Consider the following 23,049-nt stretch of genomic DNA (forward strand, 5'->3'; position numbering starts at 1 on the left):
CACAATTTTTCACTGAAGAATTTAATTGGACAAGCTCAGATTTTCATAAAATCTGGCTGTTAGATTGTTTCACAAACTCAAAACTGGGTACGTTTTGTCAAAAAACAACAACCGAAAACCCCCTTTCATACGAATATTTCAGCAGGCTCCTTTTGATGCTGACACAGAGTGTCACCAAGTGAATCAGCTACGTCCTTCGTTGCATCTGAGTCTTGACCTAGCCTGATCCTGTTTCATTTGTGACTTTGGTCAGGGATCACAACCCAAGACTACAGACATCAGCTTCCTACTCTGTTGTCCCAAAAAGGACATAGAAACCAGATCCCTCCTAATCTTTACAAAACACCAGCGAGGAGTTGTAAGGCAGGAAATGTCATAAATTAGTTATGTGGTGTGATTTACACCTTCGGGTTGTAAAACTTCCAAGCAGCAGTGTTCTCTTCATGTTTAATTTAATTGCCATCACTGGAAAAGCTGTGTAAGTAAATGTTTGACGCTCACCCGTAAGGGACCTGCAGCTTTTACATGTGGTTTGTTAGTACAGTTTCATCAAGAGAATAAAAAAATAAAAAGAATAAATTGAGCCTTCATGCACTAGTAGGAGGCATTCGTCTGGCTCATGAGTAATGCGGCTTTCTTCTGTGGTAGGAAGAGGAGAAGCAGCATAACGTTACTTTGGCACTTTCTGTGCAGCTCTGCTCTGCAAAGTCATTATGTGAAATAGCACCTTCTTACACATCAGATCCCCTTACTTGTATTTGGATTCAGAGCCAATTACTTTTCGTTCATGTACATCCCTATGCTGATGTAGGGAGAGGGAAAGGAGTTTGTGCCTCATCCAATCAGAGACTGTAGGGGCCAGTGATGCTCCTGGCACAGTTGATTGCTGCCCTAAATTGGTGTATCATTGCTGCATTGGTCCCTATTGCTTTTTGCAAGGGCTCAGGATAGCCAAGGGAGAGGAAAGCCTTGGCCAGGCCCTTCATCACCCCCCCAATATGCCTACACCTCATCAGTGACCGATGAATTTTTCCCAGGTGTACAGGCGTAACTGAGAAGGATCTCCTTCTGCAATGTTTGTCAAGAGAGGGACACTTTCACCAATGTTTTAAAAATGCTCACTAGATCTGGAGTGATGCCTGTGGATTTTCAATTTTTAAAAGCAATTCTCTCAGCTTCCTGGGATTCTTATTTTGTACAAAAAGCAAACCGCTGAATATTGAAATAAACAAACTTACCATATTCCCCCATCAGAGGAGTGCAAGACTCAACATTGATCCTAGGTGCTTCTGCTTGACCTTAACCAAAATATCAGTTGAGTATCAGCAACGTCCTCTCCCAGGGGACTATGCCATCCTCTTGCAGGTGGATCTGATTCAGTCATAAAATCCTTGGCATGAACATAGTGCCTTTCATACATGGATTTCCAAGCACAGGTGCTGTCCATTTCTAACTTATGATCCTACCCTTGACTAGTTGGACCCCTCAGTGGAGCAAAAAGGCGTCAGTCATGAGGCTGCATTTCATGGAAACTGCACGAAGATAGATTGAAACACACATTTTCAGACACACTGTCTGATCATATGACAACATCATGCTCTACAATCAGTGCCCTGTGGGTCATTCACAATTAATTCGAATAAGAGTCTTCGGTTTTCAAAAGGTACAGGTATTTATAGCTTTCATGATTGGCAACCTTGCAAAAGAACTGACCATTTAGAGAGAGTATGACTTCATATCTTATCGTATCAGCTTTCCGGTGGATGTAACATCTGCTCTCCACTTGAGCCCTTTGAAGAAATAGGGGGTAAATGGGAAGCCCAAGATGAGTTCCGAGGCCCCAACCCTTAGGAAAAACAAGTTATGGATCATGATGTTTACACTGTCATAGCAGACTGCAATACGCTGACAGCTACAAAATCTCCCTAGAAGACATTGACTGATATCCAGACTAGCAACTGGGAAACTTGACAGTGCTGAGATAAATATTTTTATCTAATTTAGATAACACTTTTTAAATTTAAAGCTAAAGAGTACATTGCTCAGGGAAATCAGTGCATCGGAAGTGCACTAACAATGTCCTTCTTCGATTTACATGCCTTCTACACCCAACAAAATTGCTTCCTCTTTGATTCTGTGATAGATATTATTCTTTATTTACAGTTGGATGACTCACTGCTGAAATAATCTTTTTCATATCCCCTGAATTATGACACTTTAAAAAATTGTAATGAGATTTAGCTGGCAAAATTAATGCCATTGGAAGACTGAATGCACTGACCAAAGGGAAGACATGGAATGCAGTTAAGAAGTTGTCTTGGGAGTAAGGTAGCAGACAACTACTTTCAGGCATGCAGATTTATTTAGGCCAGATAAAAACTATATGATCTGGAAGGCTTTTTATTAAAATGAGGTTTAATTCCATGACTTCCTCTGTGAAAGTCGGAATGAATAATGATTCTAGAATAGAGCTACACTCTGCCATTAAATGGAGGCCCATTGCAATTTTCATAAATTGATGACTTTGTGCTAACAATCAAGAGAAAATTGGGAAAAAGACTTGAACCAAGAAATAAGATTTGGGCTAATTTTGTGTTCTGAAATTTTTGGGTGCCCAATTTGAGACACGTAGGCCCAGATCCTCAAAGGTATTTAGGACCTAACCTCCATGGAGCCTAAATACCTTTGTAGATCTAGATCACTAGTGCCCGACTTTCAGATGTACTGAGAATTCACAGCTCTAGTTGACTTCAACGGGAACTTTGGGTCCTTTGAAAATAAGGCACCAGAGGCTAGGTTCACAAGGAGGACACACGCAGTGCAACGCCTAACTTTCAGGCATGCTGCCACTTAGTGGAATTCACAGTCTGGAGTTAGGTACCCAGGTTCCCCGTATAATGCATGGGTAGTTAGGTAGCTAAGCAAGTGATTCACAGAAGCCAGCCAGCTGAGTGTGTAGCTGCCTAAACCAGCCAGAAGGAAATGTCGCGGAGAAGGGTATGACCTAAACCCGCACCACTCAAAAGGAATTAGGTGTTTAAGCCAGGTCATTTTGTATAAAATACTTAAATAGCCTTTGGGCCAGAGAGAGAGAGAATGAGTGATTCTGTAGCCTAGTAGTTATCATACTCTTTTGGGAGACCCGGGTTCCAAACCCTTCTCCAAAGACTATTTAAGTATTTTATATAAAGTGGAACAGCTTCAACAGAAGTGACTGAGAGCACCTCACTCTAGCTGATCCTACAGCTCATGGATTAAGGTATTCAGGTGGGAGACCTGTGTTCCAGTCCCTGCTCTGAATCAGGCAGAGTGGGGGTCTGAGCCTTGGTCTCCTGCATGAGTGCTCCAACCAATGACTATAGGGCCGGGGGAGAACACCATTGCCTTCTCCTCAGCTGTTTTAAGCAGGACCCGATCTGTTAGGCGTGCTGCTAGGCAGTCTCTGGGCATGCCTACTGCATTGGTCTCACAGGTGAGATAGGCACGGGTTGTGACATTGCACTCCATATGATTTTATAAAAATATGCTAATGAGTGTGAATATAATGTAACTAGAATATGCTTCATGCAAAAGGTCTCTTGTAAGGTATCATTACAAAGCTTATAATCTACTGAGTGTGTTCATCCTATTTGTATGAATGTATCACTCTTGTATCTGAAACTAGAAAGATGAAATATAACTCTGAGGTCCTACTGTAATTATGCAAAGTGTGGGCCACTAATGGTGGTTTAGAATCTTGATGGCTCCCATCAATTTGGACAATTGGTTGTAAATGGCTCTGCTTACTTGCAAGCCTTCCTGTGAGTCAGGCCAGGAAGAATGAAGGCTTGGGGTCTCACAAGACATGTGACCATGTCACCTGGTACTGGAATCCATCTAAAATCTGGGGCTTTTCCATTTAGAAGGAGGGATGGGGACTCAGAGAGACAAAAGATTCCCGCCTTGTGCCAAAGCTATATAAGGGAGTGGAACAGAACAAAGGAGGCTGCAGTCATGAGAAATCCCCTAGCTACCACCTGAGCTGAAACAAGGACTGTACCAGGAGAAAGGATTGGGCCCAGACTAGAAAGGAGTCTAGTCTGTGAAAGAAGCTTATTGGAACATCTCTGAGGGTGAGATTTATCTGTATTCAGTTTCTTAATGTATTAGGCTTAGACTTGCGTGTTTTTGTTTTATTTTACTTGGTAACTTATTTTGTTCTGTCTGTTATTACTTGGAACCACTTAAATCCTACTTTTTATATTTAATAAAATCACGTTTGCTTATTATTGAACCCAGAGTTAGTGACTAATACCTGGGGGAGCAAACAGCTGTGCATCTCTCTCTATCAGTGTTATCAGAGGGCGGACAATTTATGAGTTTACCCTGTATAAGATTTATTCAGAGTAAAACAGATTTATTTGGGGTTTGGATCCCATTGGGAGCTCGGTGTCTGGGTGCTAGAGACAGGAGCACTTCTTAAGCTGTTTTCAGTTAAGTCTGCAGCTTTTGGGGGACATGGTTCATGCCTGGGTCTGTGTTTGCAGCAGGCTAGGGTGTCTGGCTCAACAAGACAGGGTACCGAAGTCCCAATCTGGCAGGGAAAACAGGCTCAGAGGTAGTCTCAGTTCCAGTCCCTGCTCTGTATCAGGCAGAGTGGGGGGTCTGAGCCCCGGTCTCCTCCATGAGTGCTCCAACCACTGGCTATGGGGCAGGGGGACTGTTATACCAATAGAATAAAAACCAGCAGGATCTTATAAAGAGGGATAAGGCAAAGATGCCACATTTATTGTAAATATACTGATAAAGCAAAAGATAAAAGTAAACAACGTTGTTTGACTACTTATTTCTTATACACACACACACACACACACACACACACACATATATATATATATATGGAGAGAGAGAGAGAGAGAGAGGTTCATTCACAGAATCATTCATTCAAGTTCTGTATAGGTGTTATAGTTACCAGCCTAGAAGTTGCTCATGCCAAGTTACTGGCCAGGTATCTTGGTCATGAGGATGGAGCCGAGTCTGTGTCAGGTGCACCTGATGCTCCTGGAGGTTGGCAGCAGAACCAGAGACTCAAAGTCATCAGTCTTTAGAGTCCATTCTTATAGGAATTAATTCCTATGTTAGTCTATGGGAACTGTTTCATCCTGCTGTTGCTGACTCAATCAGCAGATGGCACATTCCTGTCCAAAGTGGCACATTTCTAGTGGCTCCACATTGTCCGAAGTTTGTGTTTCTCATCCTTCCAGGTGATGGGGAGGATCCCAGTTTACCCTCAGGGGGTTGTCTGGTGGTCCTACTTGACACATTTTTCGGCCGATGGATACTCCCTTTCTAGGCTGGCACCTCCCTAACCATTTATGTACATCAAGCATTTATCAACATACATTCCATATCTTAACCATATTTTAATTTACTGTCTCCACCACTTTCGGGGTGTGTGCTAATTCATTTGAGACTCCCGGCCCTTTAATCACAGAGGGTGGGGGTCTGTCCTAGGAGCCGTTGAATGAAGTGAAAGTCACTTAACAGCTTATAGTGTTTGTTTACATTGTATCAATTACTTCAAGAACAAAGTCAATTAACTTGTTTGTAAGTTTTACATAGTAATAAAGTATCTTTCAGAGGATAGCTATAATTAATGGTTTCTACAGACAGTAGCTTACAAGTTTTAACAGAAGACCCAAGAGATTTTTGTACTTGGTGAAACTGTTGGATTTTAAAGTGTGGGGGACAAATTATGAGGGGGTCACTGTCACTTGGGGGAATCACTGTTAGTACCTTCTTTTATATCCCTATAGGACAACACCATTACCTTCTCCTCAGCTGTGTTTTATGCAGGACCCGATCTGGTAGGAGTGCTGCTAGGCAGTCTCTGGGCATGCCTACTGCATTGGTCTCACAAGTGAGATAGGCACAGGTATGACTAGTTTATAAATCTCACTGGGGCTTAAGTGTGAAATAGGTGCCATGCTGCTCAGTGATGTCAGGATTTAGGTGGCTGTGTGCATGCCTAGATGCAGATAATTAGGTGCCTAGGGAACTTTACCAGTGGAAACATAGGTGCCCAAGGGCTCTAGAGGCCTATGGTGTTAGGTGACAGCTGGGCAGGTAGTTTGTGAATGCCAGTGGCGCTAAATGTTTGATTTGGACACTTAAAGTGGCAGCAGGGTGCTTAAGCCCCCCTTGGAAATCTAGCCCCATGTTTGTCAATTTGGGCACTGTAGCGAGGAGGCGTGGCCTCCCTTGGAGATGAATGGACGGACAGCCGCGAGCCCCCCCCGATGGGAAGAGCCAGGACACCCAGGCCCACCCAGCTGGAAGCAGAGGGGCGGGACATGAACCAGACATATAAAACGCCAGCCCTCCGGCTCAGTTAGAGAGGAGCTGCCGGAGGAGAAGGACGTCTCTCATCTGCTGCTGGAGCTCGGACTTGACAGCAACTACTGCAGCGCCCAAGAACTGGAGGGACTGCCAGAGCTGCCGGTCACTGGAGACCTTGAGGAGTTGCTGGGGCTGCTGTTCACCGTTTACCGCAGCGAGGCGGATGACGACCCAGGGACCCCCCTTTGAACGGGAGTGTAGGAAGTAGCCCAGGGGAGACAAATATAGTTTGACTGTGTTGCTGACTGACAGCTGGCCAGCAGGTTGCGGCTGGATTTCCCCGCTGACCCAGTGGCAGACCACTCTGCCATGGTTAGGGCACTGGGCTGGGATGCAGTGGAGTCGGGTGGGCTTGCCACCACAAGCCAAGAAGCCTGTGTTTGTTGGCAGTCCACCAGAGCCAGGACCCCGACTGCTTGCTGCCCCGCCGTGTTTGAGGGCCTGGGCGAATAGACTGGTTACAACACTGTCCTGAGTCCAGGCTTGAGCTTTCTGACTTTGCTGCCCACCCTGTAGGGCCTGGGCTAATAGATCCCTTATTTGCTCTGTCCTGAATACCAGCAGCCAAGGCTGCCTAACTGCTTGCTACCTTTCCCTGCCAGAGGCCCGGGGCTTGTGGACACTCCTGCTCTACCCTGACTGTAGGCTAGAGCCCTCTAACTGTTTGATGCCCAGTCCAGTTGGAGGACCGGGGCCCCTAGATCCAGTACTGGATTACCCTGCCCAGTGGCAGAGAACCTGATGCTAATTCCCCCCTGAATTGTGCTTTTTCAGAGGACGTGTAATGAGGGGGCGTGGCCTCCCTCCCAGATGGACGGAGGGACCACCACGAATGCCTTACAGGCACCCAAAATTAAGGCATGCAAAATTTGCGAGCACTCTGAAAATATGGTTTCATGAGACTTGCCCAAAGTCACACAGGCATAGTTGGTAACAGAAATCAGCTCTCTCAATATCCTGGGCAGTTCCTTTACCACAAGACCACCATTGCTCCTGTTAACCATGGAATACAGTTATTATCTATCCACATACTGGTATTTGTGAACTTAACCCTGTCCCAGAAGTGCTTCTCCAGCCCATTTGCATATATGCAGATTCTTGACTGGAATGTGACATGAAAAAAAAGATTGTTTTCTAGACAGCAAATACCTCTTGCCTCAATCAGGAAACCAGCTATTTTAAAATCTGGGATCCATGTAGAAATGTAGCCAAATATTTTGCCCTTTCTTGTGCAACAGTGAGTAGGACATTTTAAAATGTTCCAGCCATTACTTATGAGATAATAGCACTCGAAGGCCTACTTGGGACTGACACTTCATTGTGCTGGGTGGTGTACAAACAGAAAAGAGACAGTCTCTACTCTGCAGTACTTACAGAGCTAAAAGATGCAGACAGACGAAGGGTAGTGGATAAGGGTATACAAATACAAGCAAATGAATATGGTGAAGAATGGGGGTAGCTTTGTTACATGTGTTACTACTTTTAGTTAGGGATAGAGGTAAGGAGTAATGGAGCTGAAGAAGGAAAGAAGGGGAAGAGGAACAGTCATGGCTCTGCCTAACCCTGATCAGCTATTAGCATATCAGCAGGCAGGGCTGCGTAGACATCATGGTACAGAGCCTATAAAACTGGTAGGTCTGCATATCTTTTAGCTCATACTCTTTAATGTGCTCTCTACTTTCTCCTATTTCCTATTGGAGACTAGTACATTTCCAAATGTGGAGCTGTCCATCGGAGACATTTCTAATGCTCCCATCACTTAAGTGTGCAGTTGACATTTCCAAACCAAATTCCACATAGGAAACTGAGGGATTTTAATCCTGCTTCTAGGGCAAATCTCAATGCAGTTTCAACTATGCGTTTGCTAATGACGTTTCCTTAATTTGACGGAGAAGTAGTGTCCCTGACATTTCAGTGCATGACTTCTCAGACTGGTTCTTCTCTCACTGAGCTAATTAAACTAATGTACAGTATTAAAGAGTGGTAAGTGCCTACTTCCCCTCCTGTGCTCCCTCTCATTAGAAGTGTTTTACAAACGAGGGAGCCTACATGCTTTTCAGTTTCTATCATGACAATTTGCCCATCTCTCCTGGGGGGGAAAAACAGGCGCTTAGAAAAAATTACACTTGTGGCAAAAAAGCTTTTATTCAACTCTTCTCAGAAAGAGACTGCGCATTAGAATGTGCATTTTAAAATGTTACACATCCATTAAACTGAGCCCTGTGGTGAACTATATGGAGGCTCCCCCTTCAGTTTGCAAGTGTAGGTACCTACAGAAAAAATTACATGGCTTGTAAAAGTGATTTCTAAAGGGTTCAAAGGAACATGAGAAAGAGGAGGAAAAACTCCTATAAACACAAGAAAAATGGAGGGTTTGAGAGGAGAATTTGGAGGTGGAGGAGGACAAGCCAGTTACTTACAAAATGATTTTCCATCTTCATCAGGCTTGCAAACCTATGTCTGCACTAGCACTTTTGTCGGTAAAACTGGTGCCTGCTGCCATGCTGCCAGGGCTGGGGCTCAGTGCCTGCAGCCAGAACCCAGAGCTGGGGACAGGAACTGCATGGCCAGAGCCAGGGATGGGAGCCTGCTACTGCGCAGACAGAGCTGTGGGTCAGCGTCTGGGGCCAGTGCCCGCCGCTGCACGGCCAGAGCCCGGAGCTGGGTGCTGTGTGGCTGGATCCAGGAGCCAGTGTCTGCTGTTGTGTGGCTGGCGCCAGTGCTTGCTGCTGTGCCGCCAGGGCCAGGGCCAGGGCCAGGGGCTGGCACCTGGGGCCAGCTCCCACCATCACATGGCCGGAGCCCGGGAACAGAGCTGTGGGTCAGCGCCTGCTGCCATGCAGCTGGGGCAGAGGATCAGCACCAGGGGCTAGGGCCACGTTGCTGGAGCCCAGGGCCAGTGCCTGTCACCGCACGGCCGGATCTGGGGGCCAGAGGCCGACTGAAGCTCCGCGGCCGGAGCTGGGGGTCAGCATCTGCTGCCCTGTGGCCAGAGCCTGGGACTGGAGCCAGGAGCCAGTGCCTGCTGCCACACAGCTGGAACCAGGGGCCGGAGGTTGAAGCCCCACAGCTAGAGGCCAGGGCCATGTGGCTGGAGCCTAGGGTTGCCAACTTTCTACTAGCACAAAACCAAACACCTTTGCCTGGGCCCTGCCCTGCCCCTCATCCGAGGCCCCACCCATGCCCCGCCCCATCTCAGAAGTGCCCCCCCCCCCCATTGCTGGCTCTCTCCACCCTCACTCACTTGCTCATTTTCACCAGGCTGGCTCAGGGGGTTGGGGTGCAGGAGAGGACGAGGGCTCTGGCTGGAGGTGCTGGCTCTAGGGAGGGATGAGAAATGAGGCATTAAGGATGCAGGAGGGGGCTCCAGGATGAGGCAGTTGGTTGGGATGTGGGAAGGGGTGAGGGCTCTGGCTAGGGGTCCGGGCTCTGGGGTGGGGCCAGAGATGAGAGGTTTGGGGTGTAGGAGGGGGCTCCGGGCTGGGGGGTGGATCCAAGGGGTTCAAAGTATGGGAGGGGACTCTGGGCTGAGGGAGGGGGGCGGGAGAGAGTATGGGCTCTGGGCTGGGGCTGTGGGTTCCGGGATGGGGCTAGATATGAGGGGTTCAGGGTATGGGAGGGAGCTCTGGGCTGGGGCAGGGGGTTGGGGGGTGTGTGTGGAGGTGAGGGCTCCAGCTGGAGGTGCAGACTCTGGTGTGGGGCCAGGGGTGAGGGGGTTGGAGTGCAGGAGTGAGCTTCAGGCTGGGGCAAAGGGTTGGGGTGTGGGAAGGTGAAGGCTCTGGCTAGGGGTCTGGGCTCTGGGTGGACCCAGGGATGAGGGATTTGGGGTGCAGGAGGGTGCTCTGGGCTGGGGGGTGGAGCCGAGGGGGTCAGAGTATGGGAGGGGGTTCAGGGCTGGGGCAGGGGGTTGGGATGTGGGCTTACCTTGGGCGGCTCCCGGTCACTGGTGCAGCGAAGCTAAGGCAGGCTCCCTGCCTGTCCTGGCACCGCGCTGCGTCCCGGAAGCAGCCAGCAAGTGCGGCTCCTAGGCGGGGGGGCCAGGAGGCTCCGCGTGGTTCTCTCACCCAGAAGCACCAGCCCCCCAGCTCCCATTGGCCGCAGTTCCTGGCCAATGGGAGTGCGGAGCCAGTGCTTGGGGCAGAGGCAGCACGTGGAGCCCTGTGGCCCCCCTACCTAGGAGCCAGACCTGCTGGCCGCTTCCGGGGTGCAGTGTGGTGCCAGGACAGGCAGGGACTAGTTTACCTTAGTCCTGCAGCACCACCGACCGGGCTTTGCTGACCGGAGCCACCAGGGTCCCTTTTCGACTAGGTGTTCTGGTAAAAACCGAACACCTGGCAACCCTACTGGAGCCGGGGTGTGTGTGTGTCAGTACCTGCTGCCCCACAGTTGGAACGCGGGGCCGCATGGCCAGCTTCCTGAAGTCCCACTGCTGGAGCCTGCCACCCAACCCCCTGCCCTCCCCAACGTGGGTCAAAACTCACCTTGCTCCTCTCTCCAGAGGCGGTACAGGGTGACGCATCCAGGAGCAACAAGGAGGGAGGGGCCGATGCTTTGCTCCTCCCATCACCGCCCAGGAGGATGTCATGGCTGCATGAAAAGCCCCTGGTGGCTGCATGAGGCCACAGTGGCCGCATTTGAGAAACGTTGCTTTAAACGACATGACTGAAATGTGAACAAACTTTTGAAAACGTACTATAAATAGCAGTTCTTAGGGCAGCTTGTCTCCCTTCAGTGCCCTTTAGTGGATAAGAAGAGCAGGATTACACTTCAAACAGCAGCCACAGGAAAAGCAATTATGAGACTACGCTGCTATCAGCATTAATAACTCCTGTTAGCATGAATACACGTGCATATCAATAGCCGAATACAATTTTAAGATTTTTAAACAGTACATGCCCGGAAGAGGTATAAACAATTTGACATTCAGGGCCTGATCTAGCAAACCCTTAACACCAAGCCTACTGCAAAAAAAGTGGGACTAATTATGGTAGCAAATGCATCACTATATTTGGCATTAAGTGTTTGCAGTGTTAGGACCTTAATTATTATAATCCTGATACTTGTAAATTAGGGGTTTTTTAGGGATAAAACTTAAACAAAGGTTTCTCTTTTCTAGATTGTGACTCAGACTAGATGCCCACATGGGAGCGTTGGAAAGGCCACTTAGGCCCTTATGGATCTACAACACAGGTTCTCAAACTTCATTGCACCGCGACCCCCTTCTGGCAACAAAATTACTACATGACCCCAGGAGAAGGGACTGAAGCCAGAACCCACCTGAGCCCCCCACCCCGAGTGTGTGTGTGTGTGTGGGGAACCAAAGCCAAAGTCTGCACCCCACTGCCAAAGGCAGGGAGGCCAAAGCCCAAGGGCTTCAGTCCCAGGTGGGAGGCCTGTAACCTGCGCCCCTCTACCCCAAGCCCCAGCCAGTCTAACGCCAGCTCTGGCAACCCCATTAAAAAGGGGTTGCGACCCACAGTTTGGGGTCTCGACCCACAGTTTGAGAACTGGTGCTCTCCTGGGACTATGGGTTTGGACATGTTGGGTTACTCTCCTGCATAGGCCTTGGCTACACTCAGGACACTGTGAAGCGCGAGTGTAGTCGCGCTGCCAGCGCTGCGAGAGAGCTCTCGCAGCACTGTATGTACTCCACCTGTCTGAGAGGAGTAGCTTGCAGCGCTGCGAGTGAGCGTGCAGCGCTGCAGGCACTGATTACACTGGCGCTTTACAGCGCTGTACTCGCTTCTCTCAGGGGTGTGTTTTTTCACACCCCTGAGTGCAGCAAGTTGCAGCGCTGTACAGTGCCAGTGTAGCCAAGGCCTTAGCCGCTCTGTGGAGAGTAGCTAAGATCAGCAGGGTGAGGGAAGGGAGTAATTTGCTTCCAACCTGAAGGAGATTTTTTTTGTAATACGTGAGCTAAAAATGGTCAGCCATATCTGAGTGGAAGCAGAGTGGGGAAAAATACGCTTTCCTTATTAAAAAAATCTTGCTTCATCTTTGTGTCACTCATACACATCTGCCTCATTCATGGGGAAACTGGGTACAGTTTTCAAAAGCATCTAAAAGTATGTCTACCCTGGAGCTGTAATTCCCAGCTCGAGGAGACATACCTGCACTCACTCTGATCAAGCATGTTAAAAATCGAGTGTAGCTGTAGCAGTGTGAGTGGTGGGAAGGGGTAACTGCTTTGAGTACGTGCCCAGCGTCTTCGAAGGGCTCATACTCAGGGCGGCTAGCTCCTTCTGTTGCACTCTCGCTCCATCAGAGCTAGCAAGGGTATGGCTCCTCAAACTGGAATTTATGCCTAAAGATCAAAGTGTAGACAGGGAGTTAGGAGGCTAAGTTCCATTTTCAAAAGTGACTTAGATACTGGGGCCCTGCCCTTCACAGATATTTCTGCATGTAATTCCCATGGAAATGAATGGGAGTTAGGTGCCTACATACCTCCTGAGCATCTGGGCCTTGGGGGCCTAGGCATCATTGCAAGTCAATGGTATTTACGCTTCTGCGGGTCAGATTTACGAAGATATTTGTAAAGGTATCTAAAGGTGCAAGTAGGTAACCAATGGGATTTTCACATAATCTGAACACCTAACTTGCAGTAGTTTCAGTGAGAGTTGGACACAGCCATTTTGAAAGCTCTACCAGGTGGCTATCTGCATCTTTAGGCAGCTAAATATCCAGGGGGGCTGGAACAATGTGTATAGTGGGGGTGCTGAGAGCCATTGACCCAAACTGTAACCCTGTATATGATGGAAACTGCTTCAAGCCAGGGGGTGTGGCAGCACCCCTAGTTCTAGCACCTATCTGAACACCTTTAAGAATCTGGCCTCAAGTGCCTGAGTCACTTCTGGAAATGTCTGGAGTGACTTAGGTACTTTTGAAAATTTTATCCACTATCTGGTTTAGTGGGTGGGTAAATCGAGATGAATGTTACAAAAGACGAGGGATGCTGGCAGAGGGCTCTCCATACAGGCAGTTCTTTTTCGGAATGCTGTCCCTCACCCCAATGTCAGAAACAGACTACATTTTTTGACCTTCCTGGCATGCTGCAAAGCTCATCTGTTTGAGCTGGCATTGCAGTGCCGTAACGAGGGCGAGGCGAGTGAGGCACTTGCCTCGGGCACTCAGAGCCGAGGGGCGCAAGTGTCCCTGCTGGACCGAAAGCTGCGGCTCTCCCGGCTGCTGCTGCCTCTATGGCAACCAGAGACGCCGGCCGGCAGAGGGCTGAGGGCGAGCAGCCGGCTGCTGCAAGTCAGGAAGGGGAGGGGGGAGAACAGAGGCACACACGTGCTTCTCAGACGCAGCCCTCCCCTCCCCCGGCACCCACCTGGAGGAGATGCTGAGGGGGCTTCCGGTGGGAGACAGGATCATTGGCAGTGGACCTCACTCACCTGAGCAGCTGCTGGAGCTTTGGTGAATGTTTGACCCTGTGATCCGCCACCCCCCCCAGCTACCACTCCTGCAAACTGGGCAAGGGGCAGCCCCATCCCCCACCCCCAGTGAGGCTATGGCGAGAGGCAGCAGAGGAGGAAGGAAGCCAGATGTGATGGCAGTCCCTCCACCCCAGCACCCACCACCCCCTCCCAGAGCCCACACCCCCTCTCCGGCCCCCAAACTCTGTCCTAGAGCCTGCACCCCAGACTCCATCCCAGAGCCCAACCTCCCAACCGTCCTACACCCCAATCCCCTGCCCCAACCCAGGGTCTGCACCCCAGACCTCCTCCCCCCACCCAAACTCCCTCGCAGAGCCTTAGGCAGGTGGGGGGCAGAGTTTGGGGGGGGGCAGGCTCTGAGTGTTCTGGGCACCACCAAAATTTCTACAAACCTGCTGCCCCTGATACTTGGTTGGGGGGGTGAGGAGGTGAGTCGGTGGATGGAGGGGGGCATCCATTTTTAGTATTTTAATTTTTGGTACTTCATTGATTGACTGGTGTGTGCTTAATATAGTGACCCCTTGGGTCTTTGAATGAGGCTTTATACTTGGGGGGGGGGGCGAGCGGCGAGTTGGGGGTGAGCGGGTGAGCGAGCGGGTGGGCAAGCGGTGGGTGGGCAAAGTGGCGAGCAGTGAGCCAGCAGGAGTTCTAGGGGTGGGCATGGGGGTTTCTGGCAGGGGAGGGAGAAGGTGAAAGGAGGTGAGTGGTGGGTGAGGGACTGACTAGGAGGGACGCTAGGGGGTGAAGAGGGTTGTGATGGTGGGGCCGAGCAGGGAGGGGCGGGTCCTATTTTACTGCTGTGATCTGGTCACCCTATGCGTGCTGTTTCTTCCCCCCCTCAAACCTTCCTTTTCGGCTGTGACGTTATTGACATAATCTGGGACCGTATAGAACATGGGTGCAACCAAAGTCCTGTAGTGGCACCAAATCTTGTATAAAGGGGGTCAAATGAGGTGTCTAAGACAAGGTTATGGTTTGCTGGTTATGATTATGCTCTCTTTATGTATGTATCATTTTTGTAGTTGAAGTTATGAAGGTTGGCTCTATACTGTCTGTATTTCAAACTTATGCTATGCTTCTGGGTAACATCCCAGACAAGTTGGTGTTAGCTCTTCCTAGCCTGCTTGATGGCCTATTACAATTGACCCATTGAGAGAAGGCAAATACACCTTGTAACTCAGCAAAGTATGCAGGGACTTGCCCATGTGACTCCAGACTCCATTTTGCTGTAATATTCCACAGTGAGAACAAAGAGGTGTTCTTACACCTGGAAAAGACTATAAAAGGCTGATGCCTCATCTCCATCTTGTCTTCAATCCTGCTTCTTACCTCTGGAGGGACTTTGCTACAAACTGAAGCTCTGAACAAAGGACTGAATGACCCATCCCAACTGTGGATGTACTCCAGAGACTTATTTAAACCTGCAGTTTATTCTATCACTGCTACAAGCCTGAACCAAGAACTTTGCCATTACTGTATGTAATTGATTCCATTTAACCAATTCTAGCTCTCATATATATATTTTTTCCTCTTATGAATAAACCTTTAGATTTTAGATTCTAAAGGATTGGCAATGGCGTGATTTGTGGGTAAGATCTGGTTTGTATATTGGCCTGGGTCTGGAGCTTGGTCCTTTGGGATTGGGAGAACCCTTTTTCTTTTACTGGGGTATTGGTTTTCATAACCATTTGTCCCCATAACAAGTGGCACTGGTGGTGATCCTGGGACACTGGAGTGTCTAAGGGAATTGCTTGTGTGACTTGTGGTTAGCCAGTGGGGTGAGACCAAAGTCCTCTTTGTCTGGCTGGTTTGGTTTGCCTTTAGAGGTGGAAAAACCCCAGCCTTGGGCTGTAACTGCCCTGTTTTAAGCAATTTGTCCTGAATTGATACTCTCAGTTGGGTCCTGCCAGAACCAGCATCGTTACAGTGGCGTAGTTGTGCTAGGATCCACAGAACTGGGTCAATTAAGCTTTGGGTCAGAACCTCACGCTATCCAAATTTGAATTTTGGGATTGACAGTTTGGTTGGTTAAAGAGCAGTTGCAATGGGTGAGCAAAGAGCATATGAGGGCTTTGACAAAAAAGCCCTGAAAGATTTGTGTTCAGAAAAGGGGATAAGGTTTAGAAAGAAAGCTACAAATCAAGAACTGAGAAATCTGTTAATGGCCAGTAATCAGAAGGCAGGAGCACAGCCCTTACCTGATGCTATAGAAGCTGCAGAAGCAATTGGAATGCAAAAGGCAGCAAGTAAACTGCAACTTGAGCATGAACAAAGACTGGCAGAAATTCGATTGCAGGAACTAGAAGCTAAGGCAAAAGTGGAAAGACTTCAGCTTCAAGTCAAAAATGCAAGGGAAGAACAGCAGAAACTGTATCCTCTTGAAAGTCCAGTTTCTAACAATGTTGGTATGTTGTATAACTCTGAGCAGTTGTCTGGGTGTAACCAAACGTACCCCAACTCTGCCACCTTTTATGTAAATGCTGTTACTGTGTGTTCAGTAGAGGGTGGCTCCATAACTTGTGCCAATGCTATGTATGGGAGTGGTAATGAAAAATGCATAGAGTGTGTAAAAGTCAATGGTAAAAGCTGTTTAGGGCAAATTATGGCTTCTAACATCACTCTTGTTAAAGCAGATCTTGTCAAAGAGGAAGATTACTTACCAAATCAGAGTGTGAATGTTGTAATCCTCTATGAGTTTACTGTAAGTGTGCCTTTAGCCAGAATCCACCTTGAATGGAATGGTACTCCGCATGAAGTTATAGCTGGTGTAAGGAAGTTATTGCCTAAGGATCTTTTGATTGGGGAAAATGTTAAAGCTTTGTTCAGTCCAGGTAGCCAGTCACAGGACAGGAATGATCTTAAACCTGTGTCTATTGTGGGCAATGATTTGCCTGGGGAGGGTTTCTCCAAAGGTTTGTCTGAGGAGAAGAGCTGCTTGTCTATAAATGAAGTTTCTGAATGTCTGTCTAATGTCTCAGAAGTAAATCTGGAGGTAGATCAAGAGCAGAAAGATCTCATTGGTCAGGAAAATGTTTCTCAGGAGCAGATTAAAGTGGATGGTCAGGTGAAAGCCCTAACTGAGGAAGGAAAGGGTAGATTTTGGATGGGTAATGGATTGTTGGCTAGTACAGCTTGTAAAAGTGAACCTGAAAAGGGTAACTGTGATTTGCTGGAAGTAGCTCAGGGCAGTGAGAAGAGCAGCAGTTTATCTGTTGGGAGTGGCAATGTGCCTGGTAAGGAAAGTCTGGATGAGCCTAGGCAGCCTTGTGAGCTGATGGCTTTATCTAGTCAGCAGTTTGGGAAGGCAAGGATAGTGGAAGATGGGCTTGTTTCCGCGGGGCGGGCGACTCTGGGGGGGATTGTTTCCGCGGGGCCGGGCGGCGCTGGGTGTGGGGGTGTGTTTCGGGGGGGGGGGGGGGGGAGGCTGGGCAGCGCTGTGGGGGGGGGCGCAATTTTATATTCTTGCCTCGGGCGCAAATATAGCTAGTTACGGCTCTGTGGCATTGGCTGAGGTGGGGTATTTGTCTCATGGGACAGTATGGTGGAGGTGTGAAGCTCCACTAATCACACCAGCGGTGATTACTCGAGGTATGGTAGAGTGGAAAGAAGCAGCGCTGCCGTTCGGCCTAATTTATGCTTTGCAGCTGCTACATTGTGTTTTTAAGTGTTTGTCAAGGGCTCTGAGAGCTTTGGACAGACTCCCTTTGGAATGGAATTTCCTTCCAACCAACATCTAAATAAATCAATTAAGTTGTCCAGGTGTCCTTCTCTACTGAGGCAATCCAGGATGGTAGCTGGTCTCTGTGACTTCCACACTCCTCCTCTGGCTTCAGACAGTTAGAAACATACTTGTTCATAAACGTACACATTTGATACTTTTATGGAGTTAATTAGGCTTATTGGCTGAGAGGATAACACTTTTTTTTTTTTTTTTTTAAACCTCAACTTTTCTACTATGATATCAGAGGCACAGCAACAAAGGTGTTTGGAAAAGTGAAGAAAAGTAAAAAATGAGAGCTAGTAAAAAATCTGAATTTGTGTACCATGTGAAATTATATTTCAAACAAATATTTCATCAAATATTGAAATATTGATTTTTTTTCATGGAAGTTCCAAAAAACTTTGATGTGGAAATATTGAAATGCAATGTTTTAACATTCCTGAATCAAAATGTTTCAGTTCATTTCAGGTAAATTTGACATTAATCTGTGTTTATCTGAGCTACTGCAGTGCCTTATGGGAGTTGTAGTTCAGGTTCCTCATACATCCATTCTTTCTTATGGACAGCGTCTCCTCCTGGATTATATCTCCTGTGATCACGTGACTCCCGTGATGCACTGCATTGATTCAACCAGATAGGAGATCATGGTGAGCATAGGAAATGTAGGAAAAGCCAGGGAGCCCAGCCCATAGCAGAGAATGGGAGCATGATGCACCCAAACTACAACTCCCATGAGGCACCATGATAGCTCAGAAAACAGATTAATGTCAAACTGACCAGAAAGGTTTTGGTTTAACAAACTGAAAGGGGAGCAGTGGGGGTAAAAAACCTAACTGGCTTCAAGACTAAGCTCGATAAGTTTATGGAGGGGATGGTATGACAGGACTGCCTACAATGGCATGTAGCTGATCTGCAACTACTAGCAGCAAATATCTCCAATGGCAGGTGATGGGACACTAAATGGGGAGGGCTCTGAGTTACTACAGAGAATTCTTTCCCAGATGTCTGGCAAGTGGGTCTTGCCCACATGCTCAGGGTCTAACTGATCCTCATATTAGTGGTCAGGAAGGAATTTTCCCTCAGGTCAGATTGGCAGAGACTCTAGGGCTTTTCACCTTCCTCTGCAGCATGGGGCACGAGTCACTTGCTGGTTTAAACTAGTGTAAATGGTGGATTCTCTGTAACTTGAAGTCTTTAAACCATGATTTGAGGACTTCAGTAACTCAGCCAGAGGTTATGGGTCTATTACAGCAGTGGGTGGGTGAGGTTCTGTGGCCTGCAATGTGCAGGAGGTCAGACCAGATGATCATGATGGTCCCCTCTGGCCTGAAAGTTTGTGAGAAATATTTTGATTTAGGTCACCCTGCCCTACTGTTTAGATTTTGTTTAGGTTTTCCCAATGTAAAATTTTTTACAAAATCAGGAAAATTGAAATTTTTCCCAGGGAAAATTTTGATTTTACAGAAACTGTATTTTCTATCAGAAACATTTTAAAGGGGAAATTTTCTGACTATCTTTTTTGAAAAATATACTTCAAAGTAAAGGCTAATTTCTGCTCTACTTTACTCTGATGTAAATGCAATAAACCTCAACAAATCCCTGGGGGTAACTCTGGAGTTACTAATAATTATTAGTGCTCACACTGGAATGATCTGATAGTTCATCCTAGGCAATGTTGCTGAGCAAGCCTTAGTAATGGCAGTCAGTATCATCACCCTCAGGTCAGATTTATGTGCAGTTTGTTCCTGGATCCACATCATAGGCGTTTACTTAATTCTCTTCGCAGTGCTTGTTAATGATTAATAAAGGAATATGCACATTGGTTTTGGAATCTAACCTTATCTTATCACAACTACATTGTCACTGCAAAGCACAGCCATGAAAAGCAGGGAACAGATACTACACTGAAACAGTTTCTTTAAGATTGTCCAGCAGACTGGCAAAGAGAAATCAACACTTTTGAGAGTCATTCAGTGTGTATGTGTGTATGAGGAGTTATGCGCATCCAGGTGCCACTGATAGTAGATTTTTGTTCATGTGAGAATATCTGAGAATTTATCCAAGACTTTTAAAAGACAATCTTCACAGCGAAGGTAAGAAAACATCATCTGTATTTATTAGTTTAAAACGGATTAATGATTTTATAATGTATTTTTATAAATAAATCAAATAATTTAATCAGAATCAATCTAAATTGGAGTTAGTTTTAAAAATATTTCCTGGGGTTAGAAATGGCATTTGAAAAAGGCTTTCGATTTTCCAACTGTGTTACCAGTTAACTGCTAAATATTCTGGCATAAGGAATTGGGTCTGAAATACAGCTTTAAAAAAACACTAACACTGGGAACAGTGAGTATGGTAACATGTTGTTCTTGTGTTCACTTTTCAGCTGTAACTTAGGCCCTGAGCCTGCAATGAGTGCTGCTTGGGTGTGTTGTCATGTCCACAGAAGTTAGTAACGCCACTTAATGCACTACCGGAAGGCACTCAAATACTATGGTGATGAGTGTGGCACAACAACCTTTATAGAATAAAACAGAACAGAACACGCAGAGCCCCACTGACTTCAGTAAGGCTCTTGTGAGCACATGGGTCCTCCCGTACAGGGCTCAGTGCAGGATCAGAGCCTTAGTATTCATTGTGTAACCTCTCTTTACATGTCTTCAGTCTTTATTCATGGAGCAACTAAGAAGCTCCTAGAATACCAAAAGCTAACCTTATGTTACACTCAGTTGCTAGTATGGAGCTTGAGCTAAGCTTTAAACTCCATGTTTATTTTCAATTCATACTCATTTGTGTGTGTCAGCCTTGATTCTCCATTGTTCTGCACCACATGGGGTCATTTACCTCAGTACATGGTGGGTGCAAAGTGGGTGTAAAATGCTGCCAGAATGGAATAGGCACATTTTACACCCAAAAAGAACAGGAGTACTTGTGGCACCTTAGAGACTAACAAATTTATTAGAGCATAAGCTTTCGTGGGCTACAACCCACTTCTTCGGATGCATATAGAAGAGGGTTGTAGCCCACGAAAGCTTATGCTCTAATAAATTTGTTAGTCTCTAAGGTGCCACAAGTACTCCTGTTCTTTTTGCGGATACAGACTAACACGGCTGCTAATCTGAAACCTGTCATTTTACACCCAGTCAGCACTGGTGTAAACGACTACACAAATTTCGCAGCAATGGAGACTCAGGCCCCACATGAATGTAGGGGGCCAGATCCTGCTCCTATTTATTTAAAAGTGTTCATCTTTGACACTGAGTTTAATAGGTGCAGGAGCAGGCCCAGGATCTGCCAGTACAAGAGATTTAAAGCAAAATTTAGTCTTAACGACTATGCAATATTAAGTTTATACAAGTAGCCGGTTGATATTTTTCCAGCTATTTGGTATGCTGGCTGAAAATGCTGTTTTATCAAAATTGAGACTTTCTGTGGGAATGTATTAATTTCATGGACATTTCATATAGAAAAAAAATGAAAGGAAGCATTTGAATAATGGCAAAACATTTTGTTCACCCCTATCAGAACAGAACATCTTGATTTTTAATTTCAAAATGATTTTTCATTTCAATATTTTATATTCTATTATAAATGGCAATAAAATAGAAAATTTTTTAAATGTCAAAACTGTAATGAAACACTTTGATTTTATTGAAACAAAATATTTTGATTGACCAGAAATGAATTTTCATTTTTGAAAATTTAATTAATCAGGAAATTATAATTTTGTTTCTATTCCAATTCAGAAGAAAAACAAAATCTGAAATCATGGAATTTTCTCTAGTTGCATGGGTACAACAGATAGTGCAAGTTAATAACTTTGGATTTGCTTCCTGGCCTGGAGATTTACCTCTATTATTTCTATTAATACTGGAGCTAATTACATGCAAACATTGCCAGATTTTGTGTGGTGAGAATAAATGCTGCAAATGAAAGAGAAAAGTTCCATTTTATTAGGAATTGGATCCTGTCTTTTTCAACTGCTTAATAACGGACTTTTCACCACACAAAATGTGAGAACGAGCTAGCCTTTAAATTACAATTAAATGAACTGAAAAGGCGTTTCTGTTGTTTGTTTGTTTATTTCACCTGCCAGGACCTGATTTCAGGGTTCTAGCTATTTTGCAAGAGGCAACCACAGCACAAATAGTTCCAGTGGGGGAGGGAGCCACATACATTCTGCACATTCCTTTAAGGGTCTTGATCCTAGGAAGTGCTACAAATTCAACTGAGGCAGAAGTTTGCCTTTTCCACACAGCTATAATGACTAAATCCCTATTGGTTATTAATACAGTCCCTTAAATACAGGCTCTTACTGTAACATAGCAAGGTACTGGATTTGTTCAAGAGAAATAAAATGGTCATGCCAGCTTTTTTCCCCATGTAGTATTGCTTTTAAAAGCAAGGAGAAATAAACCATTTTTATAGGGAACCCACAATGTCACTGCTGTGCTATTAATTTGTACAGGTTCCAGAGTAAGGATCTGGGTGTCACAAAGCACGGTCTATTTAAAGGCAACAGAAGTTTGTTACAGGGAGTAAAGGTTGTGGCCACAAAACAGTGTCCTTTCATTCTCATCCTCTTCCTGAATGCATGAGTTTAATTCCCTAAAGTGAAAAGTGTGCAAGCCACGACAGGCAATCTAGGTCCCTCCTGCATACAGTAACTCCTCGCTTAACGTTGTAGTTATGTTCCTGAAAAATGCGACTTTAAGTGAAACGATGTTAAGCGAATCCAATTTCCCCATAAGAATTAATGTAAATAGGGGGGATTAGGTTCCAGGGAACATTTTTTTTGCCAGACAAAAAGCATTATATACATTTTAAACAAGTAATTTAATACAGGTATAAGTTTTAAACAATTTTAAGCAAGCAATTTAATACAGGTACTGTACTATAGTTAGTATAGTGCCCCTGCCTTACCCCACACAGGCACAGCCCACTGGCACTGGAGATGAGGCAGGCAAGGAGGCTGAAGGTGCTGTAGGCTAGGAGAAGCATGTTGTACAGCAGCGGCAGCTTCCCCTACTCTGCAAGCACCAGGGGCGGGGGCTCAACCCTCAGCCCACCCACTCCCCCTCTTCCCCCAAGCCCCCATCCTTAACCCGCCTCTTCTTCCCCCCCACCTCCTCCCCCTTTACTTCCCACACTGCATCCTCCCTCCTCCCCCCTCCCTCCCTTCTAAATGCCGCAAGCCAGCTGATTGCCTGGGGCAGGAGCAGGGCCGGCTCTAGGTTTTTTGCCGCCCCAAGCAAAAAATGTTTTGGCTGCCCCCCACCCCAGCCCTGGGCTCCCCCTGCATCCCCCTGCCGCCCCAGCCCTGGGATCTCCCCCCTACCCGCACCCCCTGTCGCCCCAGAGCTGGGCTCTCCACCCCACCTGCACCCCCTGCCGCCCCAACCCTGGGCTCTCCCCCTCACCCGCACTCCCTGCTGCCCCAGCCCTGGGCTCCCCCACACCAGTGCTGACTCCGCCCGCTCCCCCCTCGCCTCCAGCCGGTCTGGCGCTGGC

At 46.8% G+C, this 23,049-nt stretch overlaps 1 protein-coding gene across 1 annotated transcript in view; it reads left to right on the forward strand.

Annotated features, from left to right (window-relative positions):
- Positions 1-7,886: 7,886 nt before the first annotated feature.
- The window catches only part of IGSF5 (immunoglobulin superfamily member 5), a 54,023-nt gene continuing 38,860 nt past the window's right edge, over positions 7,887-23,049 (forward strand). Inside the window, exon 1 of the mRNA XM_065397663.1 lies at positions 7,887-8,009. Coding sequence (XP_065253735.1) covers positions 7,887-8,009 — 123 coding nt within the window. The remainder of the gene's footprint in view (positions 8,010-23,049) is intronic.

This window comes from Emys orbicularis, chromosome 1, assembly GCF_028017835.1.
Source record: "Emys orbicularis isolate rEmyOrb1 chromosome 1, rEmyOrb1.hap1, whole genome shotgun sequence".
Classification (NCBI taxonomy): Eukaryota; Metazoa; Chordata; order Testudines; family Emydidae; genus Emys; species Emys orbicularis.